Source organism: Phalacrocorax aristotelis, chromosome 26 (genome assembly GCF_949628215.1).
Source record: "Phalacrocorax aristotelis chromosome 26, bGulAri2.1, whole genome shotgun sequence".
Taxonomy (NCBI): Eukaryota; Metazoa; Chordata; class Aves; order Suliformes; family Phalacrocoracidae; genus Phalacrocorax; species Phalacrocorax aristotelis.
The window spans coordinates 2,217,163-2,240,316 of NC_134301.1; the positions used below are offsets into that span (position 1 = coordinate 2,217,163).

At 46.2% G+C, this 23,154-nt stretch overlaps 2 protein-coding genes across 10 annotated transcripts in view; both read left to right on the forward strand.

Annotated features, from left to right (window-relative positions):
* Positions 1 to 5,235, forward strand: part of DIP2B (disco interacting protein 2 homolog B) — a 69,712-nt gene extending 64,477 nt beyond the window's left edge. For all 6 annotated transcript variants that reach the window (XM_075075618.1, XM_075075616.1, XM_075075615.1 and 3 more), the window contains 3 exons: positions 319 to 496; positions 677 to 800; positions 1,286 to 5,235. In XM_075075618.1, the coding sequence (XP_074931719.1) occupies positions 319 to 496; positions 677 to 800; positions 1,286 to 1,538 (555 nt within the window). In that variant the 3' untranslated portion in view covers positions 1,539 to 5,235. The remainder of the gene's footprint in view (positions 1 to 318; positions 497 to 676; positions 801 to 1,285) is intronic.
* A 2,030-nt stretch (positions 5,236 to 7,265) lies between these two features.
* ATF1 (activating transcription factor 1) lies at positions 7,266 to 22,700 on the forward strand. 4 transcript variants are annotated; one of them, XM_075075624.1, is made up of 8 exons: positions 7,316 to 7,508; positions 12,278 to 12,429; positions 14,353 to 14,481; positions 16,211 to 16,311; positions 17,858 to 17,988; positions 18,869 to 19,048; positions 19,151 to 19,310; positions 19,702 to 22,700. In XM_075075624.1, exons 3-8 carry the CDS (start codon positions 14,353 to 14,355, stop codon positions 19,844 to 19,846), a joined length of 846 nt encoding a protein of 281 aa, XP_074931725.1. In that variant the 5' UTR covers positions 7,316 to 7,508; positions 12,278 to 12,429; the 3' UTR covers positions 19,847 to 22,700. The 4 variants fall into 4 exon arrangements, with proteins under 4 accessions (XP_074931726.1, XP_074931725.1, XP_074931722.1 ...); XM_075075621.1 differs by having other exon boundaries at positions 7,319 to 7,508; positions 12,278 to 12,394; XM_075075622.1 differs by having other exon boundaries at positions 7,322 to 7,508; positions 12,278 to 12,350.
* Positions 22,701 to 23,154: the final 454 nt, after the last annotated feature.

A 23,154-nucleotide genomic window follows, 5' to 3' on the forward strand; every position in this document is an offset into this window, starting at 1 on the left:
ATAACACACCAGTATATTTGATCTGTTTTGATAGATTATTATCAAATTTTGGACTTCACGTTATAAAAATCCGCAGTTTATTTACTCAGTTAATCCCCAGTTTACAGGCAGTAGGACAGTAAATCCGCAAGACCCGTTTTTAAGATTCTGCAGGATATTTGGAGGTTTGAGCTAAATGCAAAACATTTTTTTACCTGGAAAATCTTAAACTGTAACAAGAAAGTTCTCTTTTTATCTGTCACCCCATCATTTTAAACCTCAACAGATGCTCTGGTTTTGTAGCGTGTGGACCTGACTGTGTTTCCACTTCCTGTACAGATTTGGGTTAATAGTCCGCACACGGCCAGCGGCTACTATACTATCTACGACAACGAAACCCTTCAAGCCGATCATTTCAACACTCGTCTGAGCTTTGGCGATGCTGCCCAGACGCTTTGGGCTCGGACTGGATACCTTGGTTTTGTTCGTCGGACAGAGCTCACAGCTGCCAGCGGAGGTATGGCAGAAATGGTTCTTTAGCTTCGAAATGAAGAGTTTTCTTTCGTAATGTGCAGCGATTAAGTCCTGATCCGCATGTCTGGATACAGGAGATGCTTTTATCTGAATTCCACTTCTTTTCTGCCATTTTCTGTTCCCGTGGTGTATGTACGCTTCGTTTCCCGTCTCTCCTCTCCAGAGCGCCACGATGCACTGTATGTTGTTGGAGCACTGGATGAAACTTTGGAACTGAGGGGACTGCGTTACCACCCGATTGATATTGAGACTTCTGTATCTCGCACGCACAGAAGCATTGCTGAATGGTAAAGCATGACTTCATCCTAACCTAGCTGAAACATAGCCGCGTTTATGCAAAGACGCAGCATTCGGTAGGGAAAAAAAAAACCACCATAAGGCAAATTCAGATCCTTTTTTGTGTTGCCATCAGCAAGTCATGCACCTCATTTTCCACCTCTAGATCAGAATAATACTGGGCTGACTGACTCAGTGTTTTCTCACGAGCCTTACTTCAAAATAGAAACAAATATTTCCTGCTCTGTGGTGTAAAGAACCATTTGTTTCAGCCAGCGAAAGCAGCGCCGAGTTCGTATGTCGCCCCAGGTAGTGCTGCGATGCGTCTGAACTGATCTCTGACACACTGGGACTAAGTCCTGGGGTCGGGTCTCTTGCAAACGCAGCCCAAAGCAGGTGGTACACTCCATCTGAGGATAAAGACTTGTAGACTGTGGGTCTTTGTATTTGTGAAAATAACCGGGTTTTCTGTGTGGTTTTTCTCTCTACCTCTTAGTGCTGTATTCACATGGACCAACTTGCTCGTGGTTGTCGTGGAGCTGTGTGGCTGCGAACAGGAAGCCCTGGATTTAGTTCCTCTAGTTACAAACGTGGTCCTGGAAGAACATTACCTAATTGTGGGAGTGGTGGTGGTAGTGGATCCTGGAGTTATCCCTATCAATTCCAGAGGAGAGAAACAACGAATGCATCTCCGCGACAGTTTTCTCGCTGATCAATTAGACCCCATATATGTAGCCTATAACATGTAACGCGCATGGGGACGCGACGCTCGGAACCTTTGCGGGACCACTGAATGACAAAGCGTGGCTATAGAAATGAAGCTGGTGAAAATTACTAATACTTGACATAAAGTTTGAGATTGCTGCCATATTCCCTTCATCTCATCCTGGGGTATTAAGATCGCGTTAACTACCGGCGGACAAAAGGAAATGTGGTAGACAATGGAAAACACTCGTAACAGTTTACTGAAATATTAGCTTTATAGAAAATGCAAAGTTGACAAGTGTGTGAGCTACAAAGTTCCTAAGGCCTTTACAGTAGTGTTACTTTTTTCATCTGTTGTACATATTTGTATTTTTATCTAATACTGTTCTAGGATTCTATAAGGGGAGGGTTTATTTAGTTAAGATAATAAACTATTAAGAAAAGGGTCGTCAGAGTTCTGCGGTTCCCTACTCCGTAATGTACCTGGCATCTGTACTGTAGCGATTCGTTCCATGGGATCACACAACTTATTTAAAATCGTGCCATGACCAAATCAATAACTTACGGAATCTAAGAGTTACTTATTCATATAGATATTTCTTGAATTTAAAAAGAATTTTGCCTATATTTTAAATATGTAAATATTATAATACATAATTCACTTAGAAAATTAACTTGGATAACGATGACAGCTGAAGGCAGGCGTTTTTAAGGACAAGTAACTTTTGCGGTCCTTAGCAAAATCCCGTTTGGTTGGACGACTAACGCGAGGCACACGCGTCTTCCGCAAGTTTCCTTATTTCAGTGCATAGTCTTTACTGCTGGCCAGAAGCGTGTCCTAGCGTGTAGAAACCCCCGATTTTAAGGCACGTCTTTCTAAAAGAGGCTGAATTTAAGCAGCAACATGGAATTTGGTAGAAATCGCAGTGCAAGTCCAAAATGCTTGACGGAAACGATGGACCTGAGCGACAGCCTCTGCCTCTGCCCTCTGACACCGCGTGTCCCAAGGGAGAATAAATCCTTTGGACTGACACAGCTAAATTCACCGTTCGTGCGATTCCATCATTATTCGGTTCCGTTCCCTCTAGGTAGAGCCAGAAGTACCGTAAATAGGCTTTAATGTAAACCAGGAGGCCACAGCCCACTTTTGCTCAGAGCACTCGCTAGAAATGACGAGATCTTTCTGGGTTTTACGTTGAGCGTGGTTTTCCTTTTACAGGAGGAGGCACAAAAGTGAGACAGAGCAATTCTGGTAAACGCTTCGCTGAACGACTTGGTGAAAATGAGTATCCCAGCGTTCAAAATGCTGTGTCGGTTTCCACATGAGTGAATGGAGAGCAACAGGAGCCTTAGAGTAGCGGGTGTAAGCTTGTGCTGTTAGGAAGCAATTGCGCACCGGGCTGGGAGGGACGCGGTGTTTAACCTTTGACTCAAAATCACCTTTCTTTCGTCTAATACTTAATAATCTTTTAAGAACAATTAAATTCCAATGGGTGTTAAGAAAATGTGATTTGGAAGCAATGAGAGCCGATACCAGATACTGCAACAGGTTTTTTTGAGTCAAACGTGGTATAGAGTGTAAATAAACTTGTTATTAAGATGTCCCATTACCTCATTCAAAGTTTTTAGGCGGTTTTTAGAAGGTTTATAGTATGAACTCCGGAGATCCCCTGGCAGTTACCAGAGCAGAACCCAGCGTATCCGTAAGCAAACCCCGGTTTTGTCCTGGAAGACCTCCTGGTGTGTCCCGTTAGTTCTTCACTGAAGACAAGAGTATTAAAACTCCAATAAGAAGTTCCAAAGGATGTTTTTGAAAAATCTTTGGTGGAGGAATAGATTTAGGAACCGGAAGTTGTTCTGGTAGCTGCGGACGTAAGAGTCCTTTGCAAACACTTGGGTTTACGGGTGCGCGTTTTTGAACAATTTCTGTACCCGAAAGACAACAGGGCCGGCGCCGCTTCGTGGCACTGGGCGCGGACGGTTGTTCCGTCGGCACCGTGGATGCGCGTCCTGAAACACCCGCGCACGGAGCCTTGGCTGGAGTTAGTTTTCACAAACGGCCACAAAGCGAGGTGGGCGACAGGTGTAGCTGTGACTGACGCGGTTGCTGCTGCAGCTGATCTAGGGTGCAAAGTGCGCAGGAGTTGGTCTCCCTTTTCGCCCAACAAGGTCGAGTTATCACCTGTTACGCGTGCCTGGTTTTAGGCTTCCCTGCGCAGCAGTGACCTGCCGTACAGCGCCGCTTCGTTGTTGCCCGTTTCAGAAAAAATTCTGATGGCCTTGACCTTTTTTTCCTTTTTTTACTCAAAGCTTGAGGTAAATTGCTTCAACAAATACTTTATTCATCCACCGAAGCGGATTTTAAGTACGATTCTAGGTTTGTCTGTTCTTTTTACTTGAGATTTTGCAGAAGTAAACAATGCACGTGTTAATTGGATCGAAGGTTCCCAGTACGTGGCAGATTTGACTTTCTGAAATGGCGGTTTCGAATGACGCTGGATTACGCTGCAGGCTTTTTCCCTTGGTTTTTGTTTGGCTACGTGCAGCGATAGTTTCTTACACTTTGGGGCTTTATCCCGCAGGTTTACTGTGTACTCTTGCTCTTCATTCGGGCACGTCACGTTTCTCTGTGTTGGAGACTGTGAGTGTCCGGTCCCGCCCGTAGAACGAGATGACATTCCATTCTTGCTCGCAGCAAGTGGCGTAGAGCAGCTGGCCAGTTTTGACTCTCTGAATGCTTCTGTCCACGCTCGGCACAGTGCAAAGCAGCGTACCGGAGAGGAGGAGGCCTGGAGCTGTGAACCTGGGAGCGCCCGTTTCCTGCTCCAGCTTTGCTGAGGACTTGCCACAAGACCTTCAACAGGTCGTGTCACTCCTTCAGTTTCTTCATCTGTAGATGAGGACATTATCTAATCCTTACAACATCCCTGTGAGGTAACTTACTGTACAGCACTACGTGCTAACTATTTTTCGTTGCTAGCCTCTTTGAGGTTGGGGTCAGTTTGTTCTCCCAAACTGACAGACGGTTATTTGGCCGCCGTGGGAGGGCTGTGAAAAGCGGCGGCCGTTCTGCTTTACAACGGTCGCCTGGTATCACCCCGAACAAACCGAGATACTTCAGAGGATGGGCAGGGCCGCTGATGTTGCGTGTTCAGGGTCAGAGTTGGATGCTTTTCCGTAACCGCCCAGTCAAGCGTTGAGTCCCGGGACGCAGACTCTCGGCGCCCGCTCGCCTTTGCAGCTTATCCGGCTGCAGAGGGCACGTTGTCTCCTGCTGTCGCCCGTCAGACTCCACGCTAACAGCTGCAGCGAAACTTAAAAACTAGGGATTCTTAACACTTTGAACGAAAGTATTTTGTATGTCTTGCTGTTTATGAATATTCCCCAAGCAAAATATGTGGGTACAGGTAACTTCGAGTCCTGCTTTGTTAAGATTTGCACTGCATTTCTGATTTAAATAAATGTAATTAAGATGTGTCATACTAACTGTCCTAAAAATGAGGTTGTAAAAACAGGATGAATTTTAGCCCTAAATGCGATTTTTCTTTAATTTCTGTCAACCTACTTACCATTGTCAAATTCAGGCTACAGCATTATGTAATTATGTATAAAGTTTTTATTTATTTAAAATTAGATTAGATATACATTTTTAAATTTAACATCTGGCTGGACAGTGTTCCATTAACGCATTGATTGTGTTTCCTTTGTCTTGTGTTAATAAATATTGATGCCTGATTGCTCGCTCAGGTCTTCAGCTGCCGTTTCTCCGAAGGGTGTGGGGTTTAGGGGTTTTTAGGGAAGCAGGCGTTGGTTAGCATTCTTCCTGGTGAAGGGGAGAACTTGCAAGCATTTTTGCAAAGGCCACTTGTCTGCAGCAACCCAGGGGACGTGCAGCTGCGAGGAGCCGGGCGTCCCGCGCTGGCGGCCCGGCAGCCGTCCTGGGCCCGCAGCAGCAGGCCGCGCCGTGTTCAGTCGGTCGCCACCGAGCTCGCGCGCCCAGGATGAATTACATGCGGTTTCAAGCGTGGCCTACCTGTATTTAAGATTTTAGTGTAGTATTAAATACTCTTTATTCAGTATCTGGTTAGGATTCAGGACGGGTATGGTTCATTTTGAACTGGAATTCAGCGGGAGACGTGCAGACTGTTAAACGTCTGCGATTCCCTGCAAGACGTGAGGGGTTTGTGCTCTGGAGGGCTTTGTATGAGCTGATGAAATAGAAACTGTGGTGGCTTTTCAGGCTTAGCACCGGATAATTGCTGCTGTCCAAAACTAACTGGAGGTTTTGTGAAGATTTAAACATTCATAAATGTTAAGGTATCATTCAGTACCAGTGAGGATGTAATTAATATTACAATCTAATGCCTGCTACCCTCTCTGCGCTACCTGTTACTGGCTGCGTGGTCGGGTTTGGAATAGACTTGGACACATTATCTCCTACAAATGACGAGTAGTGATTTTACCGTGGTTTCCTTGGGAAACATTTCATTTTCAGTAAATCTTTCCTGTATTTTAAAAGTATTTGATTACTATTGAGAAAACATCTTTTAAAAAGTAAACTAACTTTGAATTTGTTCTATTAATCAAGGAACTTAAAATAGCCGATAAATCTTTCCTGTCCATAAAGGCATTTAGAATTGAGTGATCGCATTTCCCAGGTGTGTGAGGACTCTTGTCCTCGTTGCCGCAGTTTTGGCCCCCCAGGCACCTTCTCTGGCGTCGTAACTTTATACGGTGTGAGCTTCGTAGTAACTGGGTGGGTAAAACTGTGTGATTCTCAGGAAGGAAAACCGTGAGAATGTCGAGGGTTTCAGCAGTAGCCGCGGAAGGTATTGCCAGGGGAGCAGAAAGCGTACTCGGGATTTATTGCAAATTGCTCGCTCATCTGCTACCGTTGATTAGCTTGACTTTGTGGGGATGAAGGGCTTGGTCAGCCCCGTCAGGGCGGGGGGGCCTCAGGGAGGGAAAACTAAGAAAACAAACATGGCGAAGGGCAAACAAAACAACGGAAGGGCTCAGTGTAGCAGCACAGGATAAAAAGGAAGTGTATTACACTAACCCTTTAATCAAAGTCCTTTCCAATATAATTTTCTACAGTTTGTGTTACAATAACAGCCACGAGGCGCTAAAAATCACGGGGAAGGTTTTGGGTCTGATCAGTGATTACCTGGAGTTTGTGTTTTACAGGAAGGACCGAGTCTCCTTACTGGGACCCCACACGGCCTGGAACTGGGCGAACAACCGCTGGGCCGAGGGTCTGTCGCCCCGCTACCGGCCATCAGCGGCTGCTCGGCCCTTCCTTATCTCCTCACACAGAGAAGAAAATCCCGGGTCCCGCCCGTGAGGAGCTGTGGCCAAAATCCTCCCCCCTCCCTTTACATGCTTGACCTTTGTTTAGTCTAAAGCAGTCACTGTGCAATGCCTGAAATTCCTTTTCACTAATACAGCTGTTCTAAAGATTAAAAATAAAGGCGAAGCAGTTGGAGATGACGGAACAACGGCCCTGCCCTGGCACTGGAAGATACTGGAAGCCCCCTCCGTTGCCCCTGTGCGACCGTTTGGCGCTTTGCTTTAGGGGGGGCTGTGCCCGCCCGTGACCCCGCCGAGGATAAAGGGAAATAAATGTGTTTTCCTCGGGGGCGATCGCTCCCCGGGGCCGGGCTGAGGCCGCGGCCGAGGCCTGCGCGGGCCGCCGCACCTTCCCGCCCTCGGGCCGGCGGCGGCGCTCTATCGCCACCGCCGCCTCTCTATGGTACCCGCGGTTGGAAACCGCCGGGCGGAGGCGGCGCCTAGAGCGGACGCTCTAGCCTCCGCCCGCGGCAACTCTATGGTGGGGATTTCTAGGCGAGGCCTCCGCTGGGACTCTATGGTCGCAGCCCGCCCACCCCGAGCGTCCCGCGCGGGCCCGCCGTGTTTACGATGCCGCCGGCGCCGGTTTCCTGAGGCGGAGACGGGCGCGGCGGCGGCGGCTCTCCCCACGCGCGGCCACCGGCGGGGCCTGGCGGGCCTCTGAGGTAAGAGCGGCCGCCGCCGAGGCGCAGCCGGGCGGGGGAGGCCGCCCCCTCCCCCTCAGCCCGCCCTCCCCTTTTTCCCCCCCCGCCCCCGCCGGGCCCGGACCGGCCGCTCCCGCCTAGGCCAGGCCTGGCCAGGCCGCGCCGCTCCGCTGCCCTCAGCGCCGGCCCTCCCCGCCGCCCGCTCTGCTCCGGGCCGCGGGGAACGGCCGGGCCCCGCCGAGTCCCCTCCCGGCGGGCGGCTGCCGCGGGGGATTCCCCCCGGGCCGTTCCCGCCCCAGCCGGGGCGCCGCGGTCCCGGTGCGGCCTGGGGCCGCTGTCGCCGCGGCGGAGCCCCGGGGGGCGGCGGGGCCCGGGGAGGAGCGGGGCCCAGCCGGGCTCGGCGCCGAGCTCTCGGGGGGCGGTAAAAGGGCGGCGGCGGGCGCCGTTCCACAGACCCTCGCGCTCGACCGACAGGAAAAAAACAGAGTCTCGATGGCAGCGATTACCTTTATTCCCCATTAATTTTGACCGACCACCGCTTTCGTGAGCCGTGGCTTCCGACACGGCAACGAGCCTCGGGGCGGCCGGTGCCAGTCGTTTGTAAATGATCTCACCGATGTTTTCCCCTCGCACGTACCAGGGTCGCCCGTGTAGCGCGCCGTGCGCGGGTTCGGGCTGCAGGCTTTTCCTTCTGAAGCGGCTTGTCACGGCAGGGCTCGCTCCGCTGCCTTTCGCCGCCGAAGGCCGGGGCGGGGGGGAGGTGGGAGAAAAGGCATATGGAAGGTGCTCCTGCAGCTTGCAGGGGTGTTCGCGCGTGTGGTTGTAGAATGGGATCCAAAACTGTAACTGGGTACGTTGACTCGGGTCTCCTCGCTTGCTGTCTGGCGTGAACTGGTAGCATCTATGGTCCTTTGCCTCGGCCTCTCACCGATTCCTGGAAAAAACTGGCGTTCTGTCACTCTTCTGCATGAAAAAACTTTCCCCAAGCGTCTTAACTGTAAAATTAAGTAAATGGTTTTTTAACTGCTGTAGCTGATGGAGACGGCTTATTTTGAGACGTTAAAGAATCCAAAATTTCACCAGATTGCTGGCGTATCATTTCAGTCGATGTTTTAAATCGCTCTCTGCAATTTGTGTATGTCAGCGTTGGACTCATCATTTAGTAGTTGACAATAAAATTCCGTGTCCAGTATTCTTTGATTTCTGACTTTATACAGTCTTTTTAAAAAATCAGTTGCCTCTTATAATATTTCAGTACGAAACTGTCCTTCAGGCCTTCCTTCTGCTATATTTAAAAGGGCAAAACAGAATTTGGCTTCCTCCTTCGGTGCTCTCACACCACAGCTCACTTCTCTTTGCCTCGATGTACAGCTTTTGGGTTCTATTACCTTGTTCTTTGCTTCCCGATTATGCTTTAAGCCTTCATCCAAGGTGGGGAATCCATGATTTTAGTCTTTTTATGCGCATTTACCTAGAGCGAGTCGCTGTCTCGGTTAATCTGCGTGGTGAAGGGGCAAAACCAAACAGCGAGGGCAGGAGAGCAGCGCCCTGTCTATGGGACGCTGAAGTAAAGAGCGATTCAGAGTAAAGGCTCGGGAAGCCGGTCGCTGCAGAGGCGCAGCGTGGCTGCAAGGGGACCGTCTCTTCAGGAGGTTTTTCATCGGGATTAGTGAAAGTTGTGGCAGTGGGTTATTTACTTGCTCTTTTTTAGTCGATAGTCCTCAGCCATTCCGGGTTTTTGTGGTGGTTCGAAGTAAGGAACGTGGTACAAGGAGGGTTTACGTGAACTGCGGGATAATAAATTAAGCTTTCCCACAACGAAACGCAACGTTCCTGTTTCTGTGTAAAAGGAAGACGTGTTTGAGACTCAGGCTCATGTTTTAGGTGAGATGAGTTTCTTTGGCTGGAGAGAGCCCATTCTCAGAAGTTTAAAAGTCCTTCAAAACGAAGTTCCTGATGCTGCCACTGCAGAATCCTGTCATTTAAATTACATTCCTTTTGAGACGCAGCTGCGTGCAGGCATCACTTTTGTTCTGGAAAGCACCATCCTTACCTATCCAACGATAAAACCACGGTTTTCATACAGATTGGAACAGTAGTTACCTCCTGGCTAATAAAACGCTGGGTGTTGCGTTTAGGAATTCCCTCCTGTCAGTACTCCAGGATGCGTTAAAACTCTTCCTTCACCCCAGACTATGCAGCCGGTTTCAGCCAAATGTAGTTTTAACTGAGGTGTAAAAAGCTGAAACCCTGCTACATTCTCCATCTTTGGTGCTTCTTGTCAAAGCCTGAGAACTTGCAGGTTAAGGTTTTTCATTGGAACTCTCTTCCTACAAGCTGATCAATGGTAATCGCTGCTTTGGGTGTTCACGGGAGGCCATTCCAATGGAAAAATCGTGGTTTTCCAGCTAAATAAGTTGTTCTAACAAGAGAGAGGCACGTGAGGCTTCTCGTGAGACTTTGGTACAAGGCCAAATAGCCTCTCGCACCTCCTTTGTCCAGGGCAGGGGATAAGACACAGCACCGTTGTCACCTTGTTCAGATCGCTTGTTGAATCTTTTTTTATTAATACTATTTTACTGAGATTCATAGATGTTGGGTGAATATTTAGTTAAATATTGCAGAACAAGCAGAGGTGAAGTGAGCTTGAAAAATCATATTTATAATGGGAAATACATTAGCTTTTGTTCCTGTAAGTACGACTTCACACCCATGAGAGACACAGCGGCAAAAGCCTGTGCGTGTTCTCCCTGCGTTTGGTTTGGGGGGGTCGTTCTCTAGCAGTTCTGTTGTTCCTTGCAGTCTGTTTTGCTGCTGTTGCGAGTCTTCCACGGGACAACGAGGCGCAGAGAAACAGTAAAAGACGGAGGGGGAGACAGAATGCGGTTTAGCACTACAGAAATGAATTGGCTAATTCTGTAGCACTGGAAATTTATTTTAATTTTTGCTGTTGACTGGATTTCAGTTTGACAGTGCCCTGTTTACTTGTGACACTTAGTACGTCTCCCTTTGCAGTGGTACGAAACGTAGATTTTCCTTCATAAAAACCCTAAAACTACATTAGAGGGTGTATAAAGTCACATCCCTTATGTATGCTTGTCGTTAATTCTGCTCTTAATTTTTTTTATGGCTTCAAGATACTTAAATTACTTTTGTTCACGGTTTTCTTTCCTTAAAAAAAAAAAAAAGCCCAGGCAGTCGCTGCGACTTTCAGGCGAGCCCTGCAGCAGCTGCAGCTGGAAAAAGAGCCTCTTAGGAACGGCCCTGCTGTGCCCCGGCGCGGGGCTGGTGCCTCGCAGGCGTGAGCGGGGTGGCAGTCGGGATCCTTGGCTCCAGCTCGCGCTCCTGCCGATGCACGGGGCAGCCCTGTTGCCCGAGCGGCAGTAGCGACGCGATGACCTCAGCAAAGGCAGTCGGGGTAGGTTTGATTAGCCAAAGGTTTCCAGAAGCTGGGAACAGCTGAAGCACTGTCCTGCTCCTGCGAGCTTTTTATTCCAGAGCGAAGCCTTCGTTTTGCCGCTTCAGCTTAAACTATGGATGAATTTCTTAATACTGATAGCCATAAGTACGCTGGGAGGCTATATCCTATCTCAGAGAACGCCTGTTCGTGCCGTAGGGGGATACAGTTTCATGTACCATCCGACCATCGGTTTTCTCTCCACAAAGCCCCGTTCTAGTGACATATTTGAGGAGTTCTGCAGCGGGACTCCTCGGATCAGTAAGGACTGCAAGAACAAGATTCTGGTCTTGGTGTACATTGACTTTTTACCCTCTAAGTATACGTCAGGCCGCAAGAGCTGTGGTTTATCTCAGTAGGGAAAAATCAATGACTCACATTTCCACAGAAAGAAATGTAATTTCCAGTCTCATAGCAACTGTCCTTTCAGCAGTTTCAAACCTTCTGTGACAAAATGTTTAACACTCACCAATCATCTTTTAATGCTCTAGGCTGGTCCACCCACTCACCCCGCCTAAAAGCATGCATTTTACATCACTAAATCCCCCAATATTGGAGGGGGGATGCTGTCAAGACACGTCGAACAGTTAAATATAAAAATCTTAGAAATGAGAGAAGCGTTACTGACTGTGTTGTATGGAGACGGAGCAGCTTTTGCAGGGTTGAAAATTCAAAACTGGGTTCTGTGTGCTTTGATTTGAATCCCCGTTTTGTTTTTATACACCTTCAGATGCTTTAAAATAGGTTTGGCTGGTAGCTTGGGTGAAATATTTTGGAAAATTATATTACTTAGAGCAAAATATTCTTTGGTATAAATGCTTCATCTTCCATGTCTTCCTAGATCTCATGGCCTGGCTTGTTTATTTTCATGAAAAAACAGGAAATTCAATAAATACATTTGACAGAAACTTCGTCTTGGGGTGGGTCTGAGCCAGTGCCGACAGCCAGCTGGGCCGCAGGCATCGGCAGGGTGGGACGGGACCCCTCTCCTGCTCCGAAAGGGGGCTCGTGCTGCTGTGGGCGCCCAGGCCTCGAGAGGCGGCGTGCGGGCGCTGGGCCCGGCCTGCCCAAACCCGCGGGCGGGTCGGTGGCGAGGCCCCGTCCCCGTGAGAAGGCGTAACAACGCGCGGGGTATCGCAGGGGAAGTGACGAAAAATGCTCGGCTACTCCGTAATAGAAAGTGACTTTGAAGGACAAAGAACTAATTAAAAATGTCCAAATAAGGCTAAGAGCATTATGCACTGAGATTCCCTAAAACACCACTGGAAGTTGGGCACCTACCGGCTGTTCGCATTTATCATTAACTGAATTTAACCCGTTACTTTTCTTGTAGCTGATTATGGAAGAGGTGCACAAGAGCAGCAGTAACAGTTCAGTGACGCCTTCACAAACATCAGCTGTACAAGGTACAACACTACAGGCAGCTCAGCTCTCTCATATTGCTCAACAGGTAAAGCCTGGGCCAAATCTCAGCAAACATTTGAGGTAGATAAGAGCCATTTTTTATGTACTACAAACTGTATTGGTTCTTGAGTTTTAGAAACACACAGAGAAGAAAAAATGAAGGTTGAGAAAAATGTACTTGTTTGTTGATGGACGACACAAAATTAATAAAATGGATTGTATCCAAAAGACCAAAATGCAGTTTCGTGCTCGTACAATGCAAAAATGCAGCCCAGCATTTTTGTTAGATTGTACGTCCTTTGGAATCGTCGTCGGCCTGCCATGCAGGAGCTGCTTCGTAACGAGTCGAGGACCTAATTTTCCTTTTTTTTGTCAGAAAAAACCGTTCACAGCTCCTTTTGTAGTAACGGCAATCCTGGGTGCTCAGCACCGCGGAGACACTTGGATTTTAGCCCAACAGGAATGTATTTAATGTAAAAAATCGCATGACATTGGAAATTTGACATGCTTAGTACAAGGGAACGTCGCTTCCAAAGCCCGATCCTGAATTCCTCATGATTCACCTTCCTGCTTGTGAAAGAGCAGCCCTTTCTAGGCCAGGTCTGCTCCCGCAGCCGTCCTGTGAAACAGCGAAGCTTTGCAGCTCGTCCACTGTTCGCCCTGTGGAGGCGATGAGCTTTTGATGCGAAATTTAGATAACTTCGTGAGGCGAAGGCAGGGCAGAACATCAGCAAGCATCCTGTTGTTTGTTTACAGGCTGTTTTTCTGAGCTGGTTTTATACAAGATTGCCAATGTAACTCAATATCATGATGTGTGATCCTAAAGTAGGATTAAACGAAAAGTCAGCTGTATGAGTTTTAATGATCCCTTCAGCTTTTCGTATATTCCACATTAATGAAAACAGTGAAGAAATTTGGTGAGGAAACAGGTTATTTACTTATGCATCTACATGTATGACCTTAATCAATGCTGAAGTGCAGAGGCTTCTGCGAGTGCAACATCAAAACTAACAATCTGTTAGAACATAAGTAGTATTTTATATCGGAACAGGAGGAGTAATTAACATTTGCCAATTAAACCTAGATTCCGCCTACAACGTTTACTGAATTTGATCGTTTTAAAACATGAAAGAACAGATGAGATAATTTTTATTTGGAAAAGTCTGCTCTTTGTTCTTCTTCCTTGTCCAGAGCTTGCATACCTTGTCTCCTTCAGTTCCCTTCCTGGTCTGGTGTCCTCCATGCAGCCCCCGGGCCTTGAGCTTTCTAAGTAGATTGGTCGGCTTTTGCTATACTTGACTCTTGTGATTTCTTCTCTGTGAAATCTTTGAACCACAGCCTCATACCGGTTGCTTAAAAATAAATAAACCAAGAACACCAAATATGTGCGTTATTCACGCTGCCTTCTGCATGACTTCAGTATTGTTAGTCTGAGCTGTCGTACGGCCTCAGTCTTGTCGATCTCTTCAGCTCGATTTAGATTTTAGTGCCCTAAAGTCCTATTAACTTTAGTGAGGATTAAGGCTCCTTATTAGGCACTTTTATTTCTGCTTACCTAAGTCTAAGACACTCCTAAAATGGAATCAAAGCTTAAAAAAACTGAACTGCCACAAATGCGGGGCTTTATCTGTGCACATGGATGGAGTTACGTGAAAGCAGTCATGCGCAGTTAGTCTCGGCGTTGTGACTCTGAAGAAGCCTGCTTCACTGAGGTTCATTCAGAACTGCATGTATTTAAGTTGCAGCATTTTAATCCTTTGCACGTAATGCTACATATTTGATTCTCCCCGTAGCCCGAGTCAAATAAGTAACTGTTTCAGCCTTTTTTGTGTGCAGATACATATCCCAAAAATAGATATCTCTAAAGGACGCTTCTGTGACTTCATTAGACTTAAAAGTAGCTTTTGCTCATGCATGTTCCCCACTAGTTTCCCTACATGTCTGTACGCTTTCTGAATACTGCAGAACAAACGCTTTTGTTAATGCTTCTTTGCTTTGTTGTAGATGTCTCTAAGAGGTCCTGCTCCCCTGACAGTGGTTCAGCTTCCTGGAGAACAAGTCCAGGTCCAGGGAGTCATTCAGACAGCTCAGTCCTCTTCTGTAATCCACTCACCCCAGGTGCAAACAGTGCAGGTAACTACAGAATGTCTGTTAAACAACCAAGAATCCTGCTTTGTGTACGTGAAAAGGCTTGTAAAGGCTTGTCAGCCCCGCTAACTCTGCCACGGCGCAGCCTTTCTGGCCCCGCTGTGGGAGCGAGCGAGCCATCCAGTGGCAGTATTTTGGGGATGCATCGTTCTTAATGCAGAAATTGTAGTGCTGAAGTCGCCTTTGGAGTTGGGATTAAACTGTTGGACATTGCCTTCCTTTATATAAAACCAAACCAAACCCACAGCTCTTCAGTTGGTGCTCTTAGCAGCCATGCAGCCGGTGTGCTATAATAATTAATTATTAATTAATAAGGAGAGTACAGAACAACCCAGAGAAGAAGAACATGTGTTCGGAAAGGCAGACCGGCATGATGGCGGGTGAAGTCCCCATCGCCCTCCTCACGAACGCTGTAGCCCCGATTGTGTGGTACCCAAGCGTTCTGCTTGTGTCTCCCACTCATCTGCCGTGTGATTTTTGCACCAGCCGCTTCAGAGGGGCGCCTTGGGGAGCTCGCAGCCGAGTCTGGTACGCTTTGTTCGGTTCTCGGCTGCCCTCTGGGCAGCGTGGCGTTGGAGTGACACGGCGAGGTGGCTGCACCAGGCAGCCGAATGACTGCAACAACTGCTAAAAGGCATTAAGCGTTTGTCACTGATCCTTTGTGCTGCCCTTATCTATTCATACAGCGTTAAATTGATAAACGACGAAAAGTAAACCTGTAATGCAGTTTCAGCTGTCGCTGTTCCTGTTACATGAGATCATGGAAAAGAAAACACGTTTCTCTTTTCTGAAAACAGCCAAGCATCAGTTTTAGTAGGTTTTCTTTACCTGAGTCTCCGTTAATCCCTTCCCTGTCATCGTGTTCTAGTTGCAGGGTCCCCGCTGACTGGATTCTTTCCTTTTGTTCTGTAATTTATGAACACTGTGGCCTTGGAGCTTAAAGGGGAAAAAACAGTAATACACGGGCAGCTCTTTTTTTACATGTTGCTAGCAGGTTGTTCTTTTGGTCTCTGTAGCAGCAGTTAAGCGAGGAATGCTCTTCCCAGAGCTGTATGCATTCTTGCCTTTTTGTTGCTGGCACACAGATAAGTACAAATGAAAGTTTTGTTCGCTTGTGCTTAATAAGGAGCATCAGAGAAGAGAATAACACTTGCCAACTGGATGGGGACACAGAGGAATAAAGAGAAAATTATAGATAATACTCTGCATATTTCCTCCCTGTTGCCCTAAATGTTATTTTCGTTTGACTCATATTCTGACCAACAAAATAACTGCTGCTCTGACCGCATAAAGGATTTCAGGTGTTTTATATGTTTGTGTCTGCACGTAAATGGTGTTCCTCTTTCCTTTCCCCCCACCTCCGTAGGCAGTTACACGTGGGAGTGGCTCACCTTCTCAGACCGCATCAGCTAATAAGATAGTTAGGCTTGTATGAGCTTTATGAAAATAATAAACTGTTTGTATTTCTTCACACTGCTGTTTTAAAAGTTCTGGATTGATTAATCCTGCAGTTTAATCCAGCTGAACGGCAGGCTTCAGAGGGTGGACATCTTTCAGCTTTTAATGTGTTAAATAGTTTGGGAGAATCGCTTGAATTTTTTTGCATGTGTGTAGTTTTCGTGCAGCTTTAGCTCATACAAAATGAACATGTGTGATCTCTTCCGGGCATTTCTTCTGAAGGCTACCGGATAACCACATGGAATGTGTTTTTTAGGTATCTTCTTTGTCTGAGAGTGAAGATTCTCAGGATTCATCAGATAGCATAGGCTCCTCGCAGAAAGCTCGAGGCATCTTAGCTCGTCGTCCGTCTTACCGGTAAGTACTACATGTAATATATTTTGTATTTTCATTTAAAACCAAAATAGCAACTTGTTTCAATCGCTTCGTGTGTTCTGTCAGCCTCTAAATTGTTTTCTTCCACTTGAAACATGCGTTGGATCTGTTCAGGCAGTAAACCTTCTGAGAACGCTGCGTTGGCTCTCGTCTGCTACAGGAGACTGTGACTTAACTGGAGACCAGCTTCAACGTGATGTGGCACGGGGAAAATTCTTCATCAGCTGTAGTTTTCCTCAGTTATATCACTGTACTGAAATGAGCAGTGTAGTCAAATGCCACGGCCTAGCTTTTCAAATAATAAATTTCATAGAAGCTTAACACAAAATTTAGTATTTTTTACAATAACGTTCTGAAAAATAGAAAAGACAGTTTATGAACCTCCCTGATACTCCTACCTGTGGTGATTGTTCCCGCTTCCGCCGCTGCTTTTCATTTTTCGAATGTTTTATCCACTCTTCTTAGTACTTTCCGATGGCTTTATCTCATCTTGAATTATGTACCAGAACAAATAATTTAGGCGGCATGTTGTTACTTTGCATGCAGTCCAAAGCAGTGGTGGGAAAGAGCAATTCTGAATCTTCAGTTCAAGTAGCCAGGGTAGGAAAATCTGAGCTGTAAGCAGAGTTTCTGTGGGAGAGCTGCTCTGCCGCGCGGGTTCGGGAGCAGGAGTTGTCAGTTCTGCTTTTCTCTTCATCTGACTGCCACCAATTCATCACTTGGCCTGTGGTAAGGTGCATAAAACTCATGCTCCCACTGGCTCCTCTTTTAAATAGAGAGGTGTCTGTTTTCACGGGGTGTTGTTACGCAGGACGCGGGTTGCTTGAGAAGCCGCGCGAGAGCTAAGTGAAATGCAGAAAAGAAATGTAAAGTCTTACTGTGGACTGAAAGAGCAGATCTAAGTTTTAAACTTTTCTGTAGCGATCTTCCCCTTTTTCATTTATTGTGACACCAGACAGAGCAAACTGGTTTTAATTGGATATACAATGCCTATTCTTGAGAGAATTAGAGGATCAAGTTGTAAAGCAGAAAAATCTCTTAATAGGCCAGTTACATATCCCCGGGAAATGGTGACGGTGGGAACTCCGATGCAGCGTTGACTGAAGTGAAACGACGCGGCTGCAGTGCTCGCTCTGGGCACGCCGTGTTTCTGGAGGTTGCTGACGGCTGCTGTAGATGGCGCAGGTTTCCAGCACGGGCTTACCAGTCCTAACAGCGAAGGCTTTTAGAGGATAGCGATTGAAAATCTGGGATTCATGCTGATCCGCACATGCGCACACTTTATAAATCAGTAGCTGACTTGAATCGCTCTTAGCCCATAAAACTATTCAAATATTTTGACTAAAGCCCTGGACTATATAAACCACAGCAGCTAACAAAATTTTGTTAACTCCAAAGCTGTCGTACCTCAAAATTCTAGCCTTTCTGTAATACAGAACAGGGATGGGAGTTTGTGACTGTTGCAGTCATTTGTAGGTTTCGTCTACGATTAAGGCTGAGAAAAACCCTCTTTTTTTTTTTTTTTTAGAAAAATTTTGAAAGATCTTTCTTCTGAAGATACGCGCGATAGGAAAGGAGATGAGGAGAGTCCTGGTGTCTCCACTGTTACCTCTATGTCTGTTCCCACGCCGATCTACCAGACGAGCACTGGACAGTACAGTACGTTATACAAAATACGTGCCGAACTGGAGACTTTTTTCTGTTCAGCTGTCCTCAAAATACAGATTTGCTTTTCGTTATATATCTGACTAACATAAAACTCAAAAGATTTGGTTATTTACCTGACAGTTAATAAAGTTAGTACTGTTATTACCCAGAAATAGACTGGCATCTAAAGATTCCAAATAAAGTCAATGCTTCATTAACTTTTGCATATTAAGACATTCAAAGGATGTTGTTACGAAGTGCAGAGCACTCTTGTAGTGTTAGATTTAGCCCAAACCCTAAGATCAGTGAAAATACCATTATTTATATCACAGGGCCGCACCAAAAGGTGCTCCTGTGATATCAGGGACGTGGAAAAATAAACGATTTGTTCCTTTGATTTTATCACCCAGTATTGGTTCTGCTTGTGAACCAAAAAGCAGCCCGCTCCAGCACGCGGAGCACCTCCTCTCCATCCTTGTTCTTGGCGCTGGGTGTTCATACTGCCACTCCTCGCTTCCCCCCGCCCCTCACTCCTTCGCCTCTCCGGATTTTTGCCCTTTCTCAAGTGTTTCCGCGGAGGAGCCGCCCGCTGCGGCCAGAGCGGGTCCGCATGGAGCCAGTGTCTGGCTCGGGGCAGTCCCGGACCTCATCTCGCAGCGGCCACCCCCGTGGCTCCCCCGCTACCGACACCTCGCCATTTCCCCCAGTACGTTCAGTAAGAACCCAGTGGCAAGGTCTGATAGTTGAACGTGGCAGAGGAGAAAAAGCCTTTCAAAACGGGCAGTATTTCTCAGGAGTGGGAACAGATGCACAGAGTTACCTTCATCTGTGCGTTACAGATGCGCATCTGTACAGCTACAAACGCTGTTGTGCCTGTTCTTTTTCCTTTAAGTTGCCATTGCTGCAAACGGATTACAGCTGGCCAGCCCGGGTACAGACGGCGTGCAGGGTCTGCAGACGCTAACGATGACGAACGCAGGCGGTGCTCAGCCCGGGACGACAATCCTGCAGTACGCGCAAACGTCAGATGGTCAACAGATCCTTGTTCCCAGCAACCAGGTGGTCGTGCAGAGTGAGTACGGCTCCTGGGAACGCTTAGAAACCCCCACCGCTAACGCAGGTGTGACGTTCTAACGCTCCCGCGGTTTGGTGTCTTACGTTATTTTCACAACAGCTGCATCGGGAGACATGCAGACTTACCAGATCCGCAGCACGCCGACGACCACGTCCCTTCCGCAGACCGTGGTGATGACGTCGCCTGTCACTCTGACATCACAGACAAGTAAGACAGATGATCCGCAGTTGAAACGAGAAATAAGGCTGATGAAGAACAGGTATGTAAGTGCCCAGGGGCTGCTTTGATTTGTTACTTAAATATGCTGAAATATATCTTCAAAGGACAAATTCCGAGCCTTGCAAGCTAAGTGACTGTGCTGCATCCAGTCACTAAAAACTCGGGAAATTCTGACCAAAACACGCTACGTGTTCTGTCTCTCACAATTTGGAGAAAACAAATGGGTTTTTCCCTGCAGATCGGCTCCGGTGCGCACTACCGGGTAGTGCTGAATTTCACACGCTCCGCCTGGCGGCGTGTACTTTTCAGTTTGTTCTGTTCACGCCGGCAGCGCCGGCCCTCTCCTCTCACGTTGGTCAGAATCACCACGCGCGTGAAAGAGACGCCTCTCAGATCTAAAATAAACTCTGACTTCTGCTTGTCTGTTCCAGAGAAGCTGCTCGAGAATGCCGCCGGAAGAAGAAAGAGTATGTTAAATGCCTGGAAAATCGAGTCGCAGTCCTGGAAAATCAGAACAAAACTCTAATTGAAGAGCTAAAAACTTTGAAAGATCTTTACTGTCATAAAAGTGTGTAAGAAAAGAAGGTAAAACTTTTGTGGACTGTTTAAATTTCAGAGGAGAATTTTTTTTTTTATACTGAATTTTTTAAACTAGATGAAAGGTCAAAAAGGAAACTTTTCTACCTAGATTTCACAACTTAAAGACTATATAGATTTTATTTACAACATGTTGGTGACAAAGTACAAAAAGGAAACAAAAAAACCTCACCAAAAGTCCTGCTGGCACAACTGGAAATTAATGAAGTCAAGATTGCGTCTACAATAAGAGGACAGTCACGTTTTACGAGGCAGGTGATTAGAGTTTCTTTGAAAATTTCTACAAATACCTCTTGCAATGGAGGCAATATCTGATCACAGTTAAGATGTGGATGAAACGGAATCCTTGCCATAGTTGACATTATTAGTAACATTTATAACCAGTATATGTTTTGATTTCTTACTCTTTTTCAATCCTTCCTTTTTCTTTCAGTTACTTGTATGTAAATATTTTTATTTTAACCTGTAAGTTGTTATTTACAGGTGCAGGTGATAAAAAATGCTAATACTCTGCTAGAGGTATAAATTATGTTTACTCTTTCTTGGCTGTCGGCTTAAAAAGTTGGGGGTTGTTTGGTTTTTTTTTTTCCAATGTTTGCTGTATTTCTCAAATTTGGAAAGGATCTGCAGGGAGCAGCGAGAGGCCTAGTCCTGAAAACCTCTGAGCCACATGAAATAAGGTGTTGACTTCTCTTAGGAGAGTTCAGCACATCCGATCGCTTTGCAGCACGGCGTGGCAGGACGAGTACTGGTGAATGAAAGTTTCTGAAGAAGGATTTCACAGCAGTTTGTTCTTATTTGCTGGGCATGATAAACATCTCTAATTGAAAAATAAATCGTGTGCTGATTATCCGTACAATTGAACATGCATTGCTTGTTCCGTCTGGAGATTCTACTGTGCTTTGGAACATTTAAGCCAAATAGGAGAACGATAAAAAATCGAAGATATATACCAAAGGGTTCATGAGGTTCTAATAGACGGTTTATATGCTGAAAGTAGTGCGACATTTCTGGACTAATTTTGTAAGGTAGGCGATATTTTGCAAAGTAACAGTATCTTTGTAAGAAAATATTCTATTGAAAACAGGTAGATGGTTGGTATATTTTGTAGCTAAATTGTGATCTTTACAAATTCTGAAATTGAGTTTATATACGTATTTTGACAGTTTATATATTTCATTTTAGTAAACAAATGAAATATTTTGTGAACCAGATTTTCGAGCATATATTTTTATGGACAGTACGAAGTCAAATGAGGTCGTCTTTGGTGTAGGAGATATTTGAATTAATTTTGTATGTCTGTAGACAACTTGCAAAAAAACAAAACACAACAAAAAAGGATCCTTAAAAGTACTGGGAAAAAAGGAAAAAAAAAGAGAGATCAGGGCTTTTTACTCCCCACCGTTGGTAGTATCTGCACATGAGACCTGATTGCTGTCAGAGATTCTAGTTTGTGTGATTTACATTTGTTTCAGGTGAAAATTAAACGTTTGACACGATCAGGACTCTTTTGGGTGTGGAATCTCCATCCTTGGAGATACCCAAAAGCCATCTGGGTCCTGGGCAAGCTGCTCCAGGAGACCCCGCTTGAGCAGGGGGTCGGACGAGGCGGCCTCCAGAGGTCCCGTCTGACCCCAGCCGTTCTGTGAAATAGAAAAATGTGTATGCAGTGCTCATTGCATGAATAATAAATACACTATTTTCCATAGTTAGGATTGAATCCTGCTTCCAGTTATGTCAGCGGGAATTGCACTATGGACTATGCTATTAAACAGGTGTTAGAGCTACGTGTGTGTGTTGTGCTAGCTCAGATCCGAATGAAATTAAAAGGTGTACTCATTCCCTAGCTGTGTAATGCTTATCATATGGTCGGTCAGTATGTTTTATTTTACTCACTTCTGAATTAATGGACTTCTTAGCAAGCAGAGCTCTTCGCAAATGGTATGAGAAAGACTGCATTCCACAATCACATCGTTAGCAGGCTACAAAAAAATGGGTTTTTTCTGAAGTTTCTCAGATTGCGGTTGTCAGGGACGTGCTCCACGATGCGCTTCCCTTAGGCCAAACGGGAGCGCGCGTTTGCGGTCACGTCGAAGCGCGCTTTTGTAGCAGGCCCAAAGCGGCGAGCGAGGCGGAGATCGGCGTTACGTTAGGGAGCTGCTCCAGAGGAGCTGTCGGGTGCCTCCCGCTTCTGGTAGCGGAATTTCAGGAAAACCGAACACCTCGGAACGTGCTTAGCACCTCAGAGAGTTGGACCTTCCGCGCTCTCCCGTCGGGCACGTGTGCGCCGCTCGGCATCTGTCTCAGAGGGTTTGACCTCCAGTGCTGCCACTACTTCGGTAACTCCTCCGTATGGCATTTTGATCCTCGCTGTGTGCTGTTGTTCCTTTACCTTCCTTTGTAATACGGAATAATAACAAAAAAAGCTATCAAGTGTTAAGACTGTAAGAAACAAATGGTGGCCGATTCTTTCTGCGTTCAGCAAGTGAAGCAAGCGTAGTGCTGCCAGCCATAACGTTAGTAAATTCTTATCCTCTTAAAATAGTCTTTCGGAAAGAGCGGCTTATTTTTCATCATGGGAATATTAAACAGTAACATGAGTTTGCTCTTTAAATAGTCACTTATCATGAAGTACTTATTTTGGATTTACTTCAAAATCTAGATTGTAAGAGAGTAAAATCTATATCCTGAGAGTAAGAGACACAGTACCCAATGCTGTTCTGCTGGTTATTTCCAAACAAACGTACGTGCTTTATATGAATTGTAAATATTTGTTGAAACAATTACATGGTTGCAAATTTTGACCTTGATAAATAAAGTCGCCAAAATATAATTCTGATGCTCCTTATTTATTTTTAATGAACGTAGTACTGTGGGGGTTCTGACCAAACGTGCCCCCGTTGCAGGGGACCGGTCTCGTACACGGGCCAAGAATAAATACCGAGTCTGAAACAGCGCCCAGAGATCGTCCACCTGATGCGTCCTTTCAGCAGAGCACTAAGCTGTGTGTGCATAAATTTCAGTCATCGCTAAAACTAACTAGTGGAGAATACCTTCTACCCTTCTGCAGGTTTTTTTTTCCCTGTTAGTTTTCCGTAACCTGAGCCACCGCTAAGGAGCAGCATTTTGTGCTCTGCTGGTGTTCGCCCAGCAGAGGGAGCGTCTCTGCCAGCTGCGAAATGGTGGTAGAATTTGCTAAGTACAAGCTGGAAAAGCAAAGAACGGGGTAGGAAGAAAGTATTTTCAGTTGGTAACGTTTCTATATTCGATTTCATTATTAGGGCCAA

Excerpts from the sequence above, each read along its gene's own strand:
- ATF1 (XM_075075621.1), top strand. The coding sequence starts at position 12,284 with ATGGAAGAGGTGCACAAGAGCAGCAGTAACAGTTCAGTGACGCCTTCA. Across the intron at positions 19,049-19,150 it reads CAACCAGGTGGTCGTGCAGA|CTGCATCGGGAGACATGCAG; the intron begins GTGAGTACGGCT and ends TTTTCACAACAG. Across the intron at positions 19,311-19,701 it reads ATAAGGCTGATGAAGAACAG|AGAAGCTGCTCGAGAATGCC; the intron begins GTATGTAAGTGC and ends TGTCTGTTCCAG.